Source organism: Durio zibethinus, chromosome 18 (assembly GCF_047325235.1).
Source record: "Durio zibethinus cultivar Kanyao isolate XHJ-2024 chromosome 18, ASM4732523v1, whole genome shotgun sequence".
NCBI lineage: Eukaryota > Viridiplantae > Streptophyta > Magnoliopsida > Malvales > Malvaceae > Durio > Durio zibethinus.
This window is the reverse complement of record NC_143179.1, coordinates 20,197,071-20,210,332: the sequence shown is the minus strand read 5'-3', so window position 1 is coordinate 20,210,332 and position 13,262 is coordinate 20,197,071. Positions and strand designations below refer to the sequence as shown.

Genomic DNA, 13,262 nt, shown 5'->3' with positions numbered 1-13,262 from the left:
ATTAATTAAATTAAAATTTTAAATTTTAAAATTTAATCAATCAAAATTAATTTGATCAATTTATTTAATTTTTTTATTAATTAAATAATAAAATATATTAAATTAAATTATATTTTAAATTAATTTATTATTCGTGCAACGCACATATTATCTTACTTTATTAATTTACTTTTAATTATTTTTCAGTCAATTATTTTTTAAGAGATTTAGTTTATAATGTAACAAGTTAAAAGCTACTTATCATTTAATCTAGTTATTTCTTATTTATTTAATAAGATAAATATAAATAATTTATGTGTGTAAAAAAATTTATTTTCATGATGACATGTAAGATAACTTTTAATTTTATATTATTTATCAAATAAACATATTTTAAAAATTATTAGTTATTCAACTTTTTAAAATTTAAAAGAAAGAAAAAATCATATATATCTAATTACTTATGCTTGAAATTAATTTATAGTTAAAATAAAATGAAAAAAACTTATAAATCATGGTTAATTATAATGTTATTTCAAAAATCACAAATTATATTTTTAATTTCAATTTTTTTTCTTACCAAGTAATCTTATACACTTTAAGTATGATAATATTATTTATCATATGAAAAATATATAATTTTATATCAATTAAATCTTAAAAAGTTAGTTAAATCATTTAAATTCAATTAAATTAATTAAAATAAATGAAGAAAATATGTATTTTTAAATTCATATTCATGTTTGATTAATGAATGCTTTTCAAAATTCAAGCAAAGGAAATAAAAAAAAAAAAAAAAAAAAAACTCAAATGGACTGTAATTGAATATAGTTTTTTAACTTCATTAGGAAATAGACATGTTTGTTAGTTGGATTATGAGTTGAATTTATGATTTTATGCATAATTTTTTAAGTATGGATTCAACATATTATTATATTAAAATTTTATTTGATTTTAAATTTAAAATATATTTAATAATATAATTTTTTAACATGTTAATGATAAATATAAATTGAATAGGTGATTTAAGTCAACAGAATCTAAAATTTAAAAATGTTTTAAAACTGGATGCCACCAAATTCATTGACACTTCTTAATTTTTTAAATTCATATGTTTTTAAAAATTATATTTAAAAAACTATCGAGTACTTACTAAATGAGATTTGATTTGAAAAATAAAAAAGAATGAAAGCAAATTATATTTTAATTTATCCTAACTTTTTTATAGATAAAAAAAAGTTATAACTTTTAAAAGGAAGAAATATAACAAATTACAAATTATTATATAAAATCATAATTGATGGGTTGATTATATTATAATATAATATATGATTTCAAAATCCAATTAGTTTTTATTATTTGTAACAATATTTTGATATAAATAATAGGTTCAAATCAATATAATCAAGTAGATTATTAATGAAAGTGTTTTTGCATATTGTAAGAAAGTTAAATTAAGATAAAAAAATATGACCTGATTGAGTAAAGAGTCAAATATAAAAAGAAAAAACTTATAGACAATACTTACAAGATAGAAAAATAAATATTTTTTGTAACTTTACACCTTATAATATATGAAAAAATAAAGTGAATTAAAATAAAAAAATATTACCTAATTCAGTGAAGAATCAAAAGTAAAAAAAAAAAGGTATGTAGATAGTATTTACATATAACTTTACATCTTGTTATTTATATTAAAAAAAAAAAGGCAAAGTTAAAAATTGTGGGCTTACCATAACTATCTAAAAATGAAAAAATAAATGCTTCTATAACTTACACCTTTTAATACAAAAAGAAAATAAGGTAACACAAAAATAAAGAACAATGACAAAAAAAATTCAAATTGATATTAAAGAATGATATTAAACAATCATTTATAAATTATTAAGAAATTAAATTTGATCATTTTAAATAATAACTGATTATCATGAAATCTATTAAGATAAAATTATATTTGGTATTTTTAAAATTTAAAATATATACAAAAATTAATTTTAAAAAATAAAAATATATATTATTGTCGTAATTGACAATGATAGGTGAAGCTTTTTATATTCCACTTGCAAATTTGACAATTATTAATACTATAAATTTAATTATAAAAGCAACAAAAATATAAGCATTCTAAAATGTAGCACTCATTGCAAATTAGGTGCTTTTCCACTTGCTATTTGGTCATTTAGGATTAATCTCATATCTAGACCCTTATGTATAACTAATTGTCAGAAAATTATTAAAAAATTAAATTTTAAAAATAAAAAGATATATTTAAAGGTGTATTTGACAAATAAAGATGATTTTTTTTAGTAAAATGAAAAACTTTGGATAATTAAAATTTTTTAAATAAATATGACTTAAAAAGATTTGGATAAGCAATAATTTTTTAAATACATTCATTTAATCCATAAATAAAAAATAAGAATTAATTTTACTTATTTAAATAAAATCTTACCAAAATAAAAAAATAATTTTATCTCATTAATTATTTTAAATTTAAATTGGTTTTTTATTTAAAATTTAGAAGTTTTGGATAATTAAATAAATTTTGAAATATATCTTTTGATAAAAGAATCTAAAATTAAAAAATATCTTATATATCATTAGAAAAAAAAATTTTAACAATTTTTGTGTCAAAAAGAAAAATTATCCTCGTAAATATGCATATCAGCAAACTTTATCTTGTAACTATATATGTTGTATTATAATATATATATATATATATATATATTAGATATTTGATATATTAGATTTTTATTTTTTCTTATGTAAAATAAATTATCAAACAAAAATATTCAAATACCAAAATATTAAGATAAAAACTCTAATAACTTAAAATGAAATAGACAATTTCATATATCTTTAGTTTTATTTATAAGTTTTATAATATTGTGATAAAAATTTCAATTAATTTGGTTAATTCAGTTTTCAAACTGAATTAACAAAAACTAAAGTTTTCTTAAATCATTTTTGATAATTTATCAAAATTAAGTTAATAATCAATCGATTAATCGAATTATAAACACATTTATAATCAATCAAGTGACCTTAAAATATACTATTTAAAGTTTAATGCATTGATTAATGAATCATAAAAAGATGATATTTAATTTATTTAAAATTTAAATTTCAATATTTATAAATTATTTTTCTCTTAAGTTGTAATCTCTTTCATATTAAAAAAAATATTAAAATGTACAATTTTTTTTTTTGAAAAGTAAAATGTACAATATTAGGAACATTGGATTACTCACATTAAATATATGCTTATAAAAACATAAAATTATATTAACTCGTATCGATCATCAATCTAAACTCTGAAGTGGAGATTCTTACATTTTAGGCTTTTCCAAAAGTAAGCTTTTTATTTAGCAAGTGGGGGTTGATGATAATATGGTGGAAAAACAAGATTATGGGTCCCAAGTTATATTGATTATATATAGGACTCTTCTCAAAGTCAGGATCATTTTTTTTTAGCTTATATTGATAGAGAATTATTTTTAGATTTTTGAGAATGAGATAAAGATTAATGGTGAAAATCAGAAGCTTTTGCATGCTTCTGTGCCGCCAGTTAAAGATCAAGGACACACGATTTTGAAAGAGATAATTTTGATCATCAAGGCCATTCCGCCGTCAAATCACTATGCATAGATAATTTTGAAAAAGAAAAAATTTTTTGTTTCGTTGGCCTAATGACTTTCATTACCGATTGACGAGAAATCAAAGGACGATCTGAAACTCGAACCAGAAAATATAGGATGAATTCCCGATCAGTCATCATATTTAGATAGCTCCACTTTAATCTTGGAAAACCATGATGAAAACTACAGGAAGCATCCTTCAAAAAAAGGAAAGTTCAAGACATCACCAGTGGCCTATTGTTTCCTGCTACGGTATTGAGTCACTATATTTTACCAGTAAATGCTCAACAATTAACATAGCAAGCAGATCGATCGATTGAGCTGGTAAAAATTGAACACTTTCACTTGTAAAGCGTAAAATCGATTTTCATTATCAGCAAACCTTCTTAGTAGGCCATCTATAAATCCAATGCAAATCTTGGTTGAAGCCTACAAGCTGCAACATCTTTTGTCCTGGTTCTGAAATGGGATAAGCCTCCTCTTACCTAAACTTTTCTTTTTTTTTAAAAGCATGATTTTCAAGAACTAGAACATATCGGAACCCTTCTTTTTTCCATTATCCTAATATACATACAATTCAGTCCTGTTCATTGCAATCGATGCATACTAGAGGAAGTTCTTCCAAGTTCAACACAATTCCTCAAATAATTTAATCGTACTGCTTATGAGGATATGATTACCTCTCAGAGAATACCTAGGCTTCTCTTCTTTTCTTAGCATAGCATATGATTCGAACTGAAATTTCAACACCACATGTGACTAGCCATTTCTAAAAGTTGAGTACCATCTGAAGTGGGAATTTCATGGACTTCAAAAATGCCCTAAATTACTAGAAAGTCCTAGAAATCTATGTTCAAATTAAGTCTATGTCCATCATCTTCTATGTTCTCTTCACAACATTTCCATATTCAATCAGGATGCTCCTTCCTTGACATTTATAGCCATCAAAAGTCACCATAAAGAATAGCAATAGGTAAAGCTAAGATACCTCCATTCATCATATATCAAATATGAGAAGAATTACTTCCACAGGTTATATGATTGAGTTAGAAATTACTTGTTTACCTCACATCTATATAAACCATAATCCTACCTAGCATTCAAAGCTTCCAACAAGCAAATTTTCCATCCTCTCTCCCTTCTTTCTTTGTGCCTCTGAGAAGCATACCATCTCATGGCAATTGTTTCATTCACATTTGATCAACTAATGCTCAGTTGTTCATATTTCAGACAAAAAAAACCCTTAATTTAACCACAAAAAAGCATAACTAGCAACTAATTTAACACAAAAATCAGTAAATTAACCCATTTTACCTAAATTCCAACTAATTTTAAACTTCACAAATCCTAACAACAAGAAACAGAAAACTTTTTCATTCTCAAATCATTTAGAATGTAATTCCTCCATTCTATCAAACATGCAAACAGAAAAAAACAACAACAACAAATTCTAGAAGGAAGTATTAAAAAAAGGTATTTGTTAAAATCACCGAGGGAAATACTCTTTTTATTTAGCAGGAAGCGAAGAGAAGAGGTCCGCCACGTATTCTTGTTGCTCGCGAAACCGTTGTTTGAGGTAAGACTCAAGGATCTCCATGACGGAAACGAAACGCTTCATTTCTTCGAGTCGGCGAGTGAGTTCGGCCTCTCGAGCCCTGGCTCGCTCCAGTCGAGCCTCCGTCTCGGCTAGCCGGACTCGGAGAGTGTCCACCACCAATACGTTGTTGTCGCGGGATGGGCGGTTTGGTGAGAGAGATCGTCGTTGGTGACCGTAACACATTTTTTTCAGAGAAAAACAAGAAGGAAAAAAAGTTTCTTTTTTTTTTTTTTTTTTGTAGAATTGGAAACGTTTCGAAGGATCGAAGAGCGAAGAAAGAGATTGTTTTTTGTTGCAGAGCTACTTGGGAGAGAAGAGGCTTCCACTTTCCAGAGAATTAGGATCAACGATCGGCATTGCTGTCTTCTGGTTGATCTGGACCGTTGGTTATGATTACTGGATTTGGTACATCATTTTGATGCGTCGGGCCAACGACAAAGTTTAATTAAGGTGAAATTTATGAAAATTATTTTTCAAAAATAATATAATAAAATTTTTAATAAAAAATCACATTTATATATGAATAAATTTTAATATATAATATATAAAAATAATTACAATTTTATTTATAATTTAAATTTAATTAATGATAAAAAAATTTATCAATATTTTCTATAAAAATATCTACCTAAAATATATTTTAAGATATTTTAAAATTTATATATTTAATTCATTTATCGAGAAATTTTACTTTATCAATTATAATTTTTTATTTTAATTATTTCTAATATAAAATTTTATAAATTATATTTAAAAAATTTCGTATAAATTTTTCTTTGGACCAACTAGCCGAATGTCACTAAACTATTTAGTTCTCTCAACCCAACTACCCAACCCATGATCTGATCTGGGCTCGGTGTAATGAAGCATCAAAAGGGCTTGAAAAAAATCATATTGTTACAATTTTTTCTTTCTTTCATCTTTCTCAATGTTATTACCATTGGATTCTATTTTAAATATTGTACTATTTTTTTCTTTGTTATTTTTTTTTTATTACGAGAATAATGTGTGTAATTAATATACTTAACTCTATACTCTTTGCATGTACGACACGTGTAAATAAAATATAACAATTACGACAAACAAAATTAAAGTAAAAACTTGTCGTTTGTCACTTAAAAAGAATACAAAATTTAATTTCAGTTACATAATATTTATCATTTGTCACTTTTTAGTAAAAGCAAAAATAAATTTGTTATTGTTTTGTTTATTATTTTTAATTATAAAATAATGTTAAAAATTTTATAAAATGATTACTCTATTTTAATACTATATCATTTAAATCAAATCAATTATTTAATTAACGTGAAGTAATTTTATTATTAATTTTTTTTTTGTCTGTTAAAGAGAGGTACTTTTATAGTATTGATGAGTAGTGTTTGGTTTTTTAGTGGCTTTATTATTTTTCTTTGTCATTTACTTTTTCCTATTTTCTTTTCATACACTACCTCGTTACACCCTAAATCCTTCAAATTTGTCACATTATTTTGTTGTCAAAAGAAGCAACCATTATTTATTAGGATAGACAACCAATATTTTGTTGTCACACTAACTTTCCCACATGTCCTTTATTAGGATTCGTTTGTGTTACTTTGTTCTTTCTTTGTTACTATTTTTTTCCTTTTTTTTTTATTGGTATAGACAACAAAATTTTTTTTTACTTAATTATATTTGTGATTTTGCAAAGTAGGTGTGAGACCAACATAAAAGCCTAAATTATTCATCTTCTAAGGATTAAACAAATGATGATGCTCTCCTTTGGAGTAGGAATTTGTTGATACTAAGATTTAAATTTAAATTTTATTAAATATTATTTTTTAAAAATAATTATATAAATTAATTAAATTAAAATTTGAATTTATTTTTATATATCTTTTTATTAGTTATTATGATTCATTCTAATGTTTGATTTGATGCTTAAAATTAAAAAGTAAATTTATTAATATTTATAAAATAGCTTATAGTGGTTAAAATTCCAACTTGGAAAGTGGTTAAAGGATGGTCCTTTTATATTCTATAAAAGGATAAATTTTATTTAATTTCTTAATAAAAATAAATTTATTTATTATTAAATCAATTTGTGTACATTAAGATATACTTTATCTCAAAAGAACATTTAATGATTAAAGCTTAGAATTTTATTTTAAAAGTATCATATTCGAATCTTGAAATTAATAGTAAAATTTATAATATAAAGTAAAAGAAGATTACTTTTTTTTTTTATTTTGTAACTCAATATAAAAAGAAAACTAAATGATAAAAATACTCTTAAATTATAATTTAATAATTAATTTAAACTCTTAACCTTTTATTATAATTAATCAAAATTTTAATCTTTTATTTTAATTCAATTGAACCTTTAAATAAACAAAATATAATAATGTGATAAAATTTAATTAATTAATCTCTATAATATAATCAATTAAGCTTTTAAAGGAATATAAGAGAGAGAAAAAATAAAAAATATTTTATTTAATTTATATATATATATATATTAATTGTGTCACATAACAAATTTTATATGATATTATATAAAATTTATTTTAGTTGACAAAAAATTTAATGATATTAATATTTTTATTCAAATAAAATTTAATTAAATACAAATAAATATTAAAAAATTTTAATCAATTATAATAAAAAATAAAATGTTAATTATAATTCAAGATTTTTTATCCCATTTACCTAAAAAAAAACTTTCACAATTTACAAGCCAGTCAATTATAGATTCCAAGTTATTTTTTTTTTAATTTTATTTTTTATATATAAATAATAAAAAACCTGAAAAATGGGGTTTAGCTCTGCGTAGTATATATACGTCTCACTCGAACGCTACTCCGACACGCTAGGAACATTCAGGGGTCATCGAAGTACAAGCAAATAACTCAGCCGCTAAGCAACCGCATACACCGCCGTCCATGGCGACGCAGCCACCATACCTAGACCCAAACAACCCCAATCCCTTCTCTCAAGCCTCCTCTCGCCTCCCAGAGGACACCGTGTTCTACTCCATCTACCCAGACACTTCCCTTTCCCAAGACTCCCTTCAGTTCCTCCACCTCCAAATTCTCAACTCCATTTCCCCTTTCACTTCCTCTTTCATATGGCAACACCAACCTTTCACTCTCACCATTTCCTTCCAGCCTTTCCCTCACCTCCACGGCCATCTCCGTTTCGGCGACAACCTAAACGACGAATGGTTCACTGTTTTCCTCCTCTTCCAAATCTCCCTCTCTTTCCCTTCCCTCTCCATCCACGTCCATGACTCCGATGGCGAGTTCCTCTTGATCGAATCGGCTTACCATCTCCCCCGTTGGCTTAACCCCGAAAACTCTCAAAACCGCGCTTTTATCCGACGCGGCAAATTCCATATCATCCCCAAACGCTCCCTCCCTAATCCAACCCTAACCGAGTCCCTGAACTTTCTAATAGAAAATGAACAAATTACTCTCGCGCCGGATTCCCTGCAATCCGTCATTCAAAGCCGAATCGCGGGTTATCCGGAGAAAGCGAAACTGAACACGCATACAGTCAGGGTTCGGGTTCCAATGTCGGTTGCGCGTGTATTGAAACACGCGCCTTCTTTGATTTCTTTAGCGGTGGAAGGGTTTTATGACCGCGATATTGATTCCATGAAACACGCGGCGAAGATGGAACGGTTTTTAAAGGGAGGGAAAGACGAAGATGAGATGGTCACCATGGCAGTTAAGATGTCGAGGGCAATGTACGCGCAGTTAATGCAGCAGAAGTTTCAGGCGCCGAAGTGTTATCCGATGCCGAATAAGGCTGACATGGAGGCGGAGCTGGGGATGAAAATTGCTTGTGGGTTTGAGATGATGTATCAGGAAAAGAGGAAGGAAGGGGAAGAAGGGAAAGGGAGTGGTTGGAAAAAGTATAAGGAGAGTTTGGAGAAGACTGGGTATTTCAAAGGGTTGATTCCTGGGTCTAAAGAGTATAAGAGGTTGGTGGAGAATGCTGAGGAGTATTATAAGGATAGTTCTTTGTTTTCCAAGACCAGGTATTTCTTTGGTTTCTTACCTGAATGTTTATTAGCTCTTTGATTTATGTTTTGTTTGATTTGGTTAGGTTCAGTTTGGCTGCTATCAAACCAAAAGTAAAAGTTACTGATGATATAAATGCAAACGCAAGTAATAACATTTTTGAAAAAAAAAAGCTCAAGATTGTAAATTTTTAATAGAAAATGCATCATATTAAATTGCTTTTATATGAAAGAATTATGTTAGAATTTATGTTTCATTTTAGTCAATTGTTCATTTTGTTCAATTGGTGTAATTTTTTTTTTTTTACATTTAAATTTTGCTTTAGTAACTTTTTATGAAGTAAATGCAAAAGCAATAACCAAATTGAGAGTTAATGATAATAGCAACCATGGACACCTTTATTAAGTTGAGATGGTTTTTTAAAAAGCATTTGTATGGTTTTCATGGCTTAAGAGAAGCTTTGTTAAACAAATTGGATAGCATTCTCTTGTTTCCTGTGGAGACATTGGAGTTGAATATGGAGAAAAAAAACCACATCTAGTTGAATATGTTAATATTACTTGAGACATTTAACAATGTATGGACATTGTCTGATAAGTACATTTTTTGCGTTTGTTGGGAGGTCAGAATTAGAATTATTCTCAAAAGCCTCATTTTCTTTATTGCTGTTATGTTGCAGTGAAATGATGAATGCTCCTGTGAGACAAATAGATGAGATTCTTTCTTTACCCTATTCAGCTGATGATTTCAAGAATCACGACATTCCACCTTCGGATGATGATTCTTGGCTTTACAGTGGAGAGGATGAGTTGAACACTGCTCTCGAGGATAGACAAAAGGAGATGGAACTTTATGAGCTCAAACGTAAACAGAAAAAGAAGTCAAAAGAGCAGCAGGATGCTGGTCCATCATCCGGCTCAAAGGGTGAAGATTTTGATCTTAGCGATCTTGTGAAAACCATGCAGGGCTTTATCCATAAGATGTCAAGCTATGAGGGAGCTGAGGTTCCTGAAGACAGGTCAGAGGACTTTTTAATCAAAGCTCATCACGCGTGACATTAGTGACCAATTTGATCTTTCATAGTCAGATGTGTCAATAATCCACTTATAATGGATTTTCAATTTTGAGTTATGTGCCCAACTGTTAAGTTAAATAGTTCATTTTTCCTTCTCATTTTTTCACCTCCTTTTGCAGAGATCCTAAAGAAGTGGAACTTGATGTGGAGCGCTTTATTAAGGACGTGGAGTCAGTAATAAAATACCGAGGTGGTGAAGATGTGGCTGTTGATTTGGATGATGAGGAAAGCTCTTCAGACATGGAATTTGGTAAGTTCTTTTCATCACTGTCAATTTACACTGTTAGGATTGCCTAGTTACAATCAATTTGTAGCAGACAGCAGTGGACTCTCAGAGAAATATATTCAACCTTTTTTTCACTCATGAAATAGATACAACGGTAACCATATATCTCAGGACAGAAAACTATTATCTCTAGTGCACATAGGATACATTATGTGATTGTTATCTTCATGACCTTTTTGATACAGTTTAATTGCCCATAATAAATTGCTTTAATGATAGTCATCAATATTTTCACTGATACACACACACACACACACACACACATATATATGTTTATATTTATATTTATATTTTTTTACCTTAAACTTGTATGAATAATTCCAAATTCAGGTATGGTTCTTTGTTTCCTTTGCCTCCTTCCACCCCTTACTTTTCTCAATATTTCTGAATCTTTATGCTTTAAATGTCTGATAAACACTGGTTTACGTGTTAGAAGAAGATATTGGGAAATGAGTGAAATTTGGTTCCTTGATACATGCCTGATCTTCTCTATTTGAATTGTCATACTAAAGTTAAGAGGCAATTTTGGTGACTTGGGCTATGCAAGGTGGAATATCTTTTGTTCTTTCTGACTGTTTAAAGCAAATTGTTCATAAATTTCAATGCCCTGAAACTCAATGCATTTGTCCTCTTCTCCTAAAAGTTGCACTTGTCAAAAATGAAGCTGCCCCCTTTTCATTGTTGGTGAGGGGTTTTCGGCATTTATCAGGAGGCTGTCCTTTCTTAGTAAACAGTATTACACTCTACAGGTACATTAGTGTATGATGATATGTCCCTATATGGGGCTGATACAAATTTATTATTGAAATTTGCAGATGATTCTGAGGATGGAAGTGACATATCCGATCGTAATGAGGATGGAGAGGATTCCTTCATGCATTCCTATTCTGATGCTATGAATGGCGAACTGAAGAGTACTACCCTCAAGAAAAGCTTCATTCATGGAAATGAACTGTCCATTAAAAATGAGGTATCTTTTCATCTTTTGCATCAGGATACCATGAATGCCAATATTTTACCGTTCATAATCCATTTCATGAGTTATACTCTTGGAGAGGATCTGTAAATGGAACTCATTGTTGACAGAATTTTCCCTCTAATTGTTTGAGTTCTCGTATTGAAATTATGGTATTTGCCACCCCAGCCTTGCTTTAGACAGGATCATGTACCCAAACATCTAGAACATTGTAAATCTAGATTAGCTCTATTTTTTTCAGGTAGCCAACGGCTTTCCATCTCTGTTTATGGTTTTAAACATGGTTATTAATGCGTGAATACATCCTTGCAGGGAACATCGAATGCAACAGAAGATATAGATGAAGAGTTTACTCCTGTGGATGTGGATGTCAACCTTGTTAAAAACCTTCTTGACTCCTTTTCTACCCAGCAAGGACTTCCTGGCCCAACTTCCAATTTGCTTGGGCTCATGGGTTTACAACTTCCCAAGGATGACAGTAAGGGCAAATGAGATCTAATATGGCTTTGGTCTCTTGCTCGATTTATATACTTGTATAACAGGGTCCATGCCTCGATTGTTTTGTGAGGTGACTCCTCTATGGATATTGTATTTATCAGGGATTCTCTGTATTTATGTGTAGCTGCTGCATCCATATTGTAACATAAGGTAGCAAGGTGCTTTGAATGTCTAATATCTACCGAAATTTTGAAGTTGCATTTCAGGTCTTACAATTATTGTCTGATTTTTGAGTCATATAATAATTTAATAAAAGGATTCCAGTCCTACGTATACTTGAATCCGGGCTTCGTGGGTTAACCCTGCCTTCTGACTCTAAACAGGGGATCCTAAGGGGACTTGGGAGTTTTTAACAAAGCTAAGTATTAGAGTAAAGCGTCGTTCAAGCAGCAGATGATAAGCTATCAGCACTCTATAGAAAGCTGCATTATTCATGCCTAATTTATTATTTGAGTATTAGTAAGGTTTGAAGAGTTCACTTTAAAATAAAAACGTTTAAAAGTATGGTTAAAAAAATGTAATTTAAAAATTTTAAGTATTTATTATTAATGTAAAAAAATATTTTTGGTGCATTAAAATGTCTAAAAAAATGTATAAAATAATAGAGATAAAAAAATAATTTACCTTCTGAAATTGCATTTCATGTGTAAATACACTTCTGAGGAGAGTTTTTGTGTTTGATTTGTAAAATTAAATTTTTTTATTGCAAAATTCAAATTTGAAAGTAAAATTCAGAACCTTCATCCTGTTTAGCATTGAAGGTGGGTTGGAAAGAATTTTTTAACCAAAATTTTTTTAATTAAAAGGATCTTTAGACTTCAATGGTAAATCGCAACTGCAAAATTTTTATCTTATTTAGTATTGAAGATATGATGGAAAGGAATTTATTTTTTAACCAAGATTTTTAAACAAAAACATTTTTAGACCTTAATGGGGCCTCGTAAGGAGATGGCAGGAAGGATACTGATATAGCTGTCACAGATCAACTGTGTCTGAAGAAAGAAAATAGAAAGAGAAAAGACCAGAAAGTAGAAGAAGAGACAATAGATCAGAAGAATAAGAGAAGTTTGAGAGAAAAGTTGTAAATTTCATTCCCCATTCTGATTGTTACACCACTGGTGTTTTACAATTCTTACTAAAAATTTGGCTATAACTGTAAATTTAATGACAGCTGCCATAACAGAGCTGCCAATATAATGATTCCATGCATAT

The 13,262-nt window shown here is 28.4% G+C and overlaps 2 protein-coding genes across 2 annotated transcripts; one reads left to right on the top strand and one right to left on the bottom strand.

Annotated features, from left to right (window-relative positions):
- Positions 1-4,965: 4,965 nt before the first annotated feature.
- LOC111300691 (protein SKIP34-like) lies at positions 4,966-5,616 on the bottom strand. The gene has a single exon (XM_089746862.1). It carries the CDS (start codon positions 5,395-5,397, stop codon positions 5,125-5,127), a length of 273 nt encoding a protein of 90 aa, XP_089602988.1. The 5' UTR covers positions 5,398-5,616; the 3' UTR covers positions 4,966-5,124.
- A 2,440-nt stretch (positions 5,617-8,056) lies between these two features.
- On the top strand, positions 8,057-12,250 carry LOC111299890 (suppressor-like protein). Its single transcript, XM_022895399.2, has 5 exons — positions 8,057-9,232; positions 9,895-10,233; positions 10,410-10,540; positions 11,392-11,546; positions 11,865-12,250. The coding sequence occupies exons 1-5, from the start codon at positions 8,133-8,135 to the stop codon at positions 12,042-12,044; spliced, it is 1,905 nt and encodes a 634-aa protein (XP_022751134.2). The 5' UTR covers positions 8,057-8,132; the 3' UTR covers positions 12,045-12,250.
- The last annotated feature ends 1,012 nt before the right edge of the window (positions 12,251-13,262 follow it).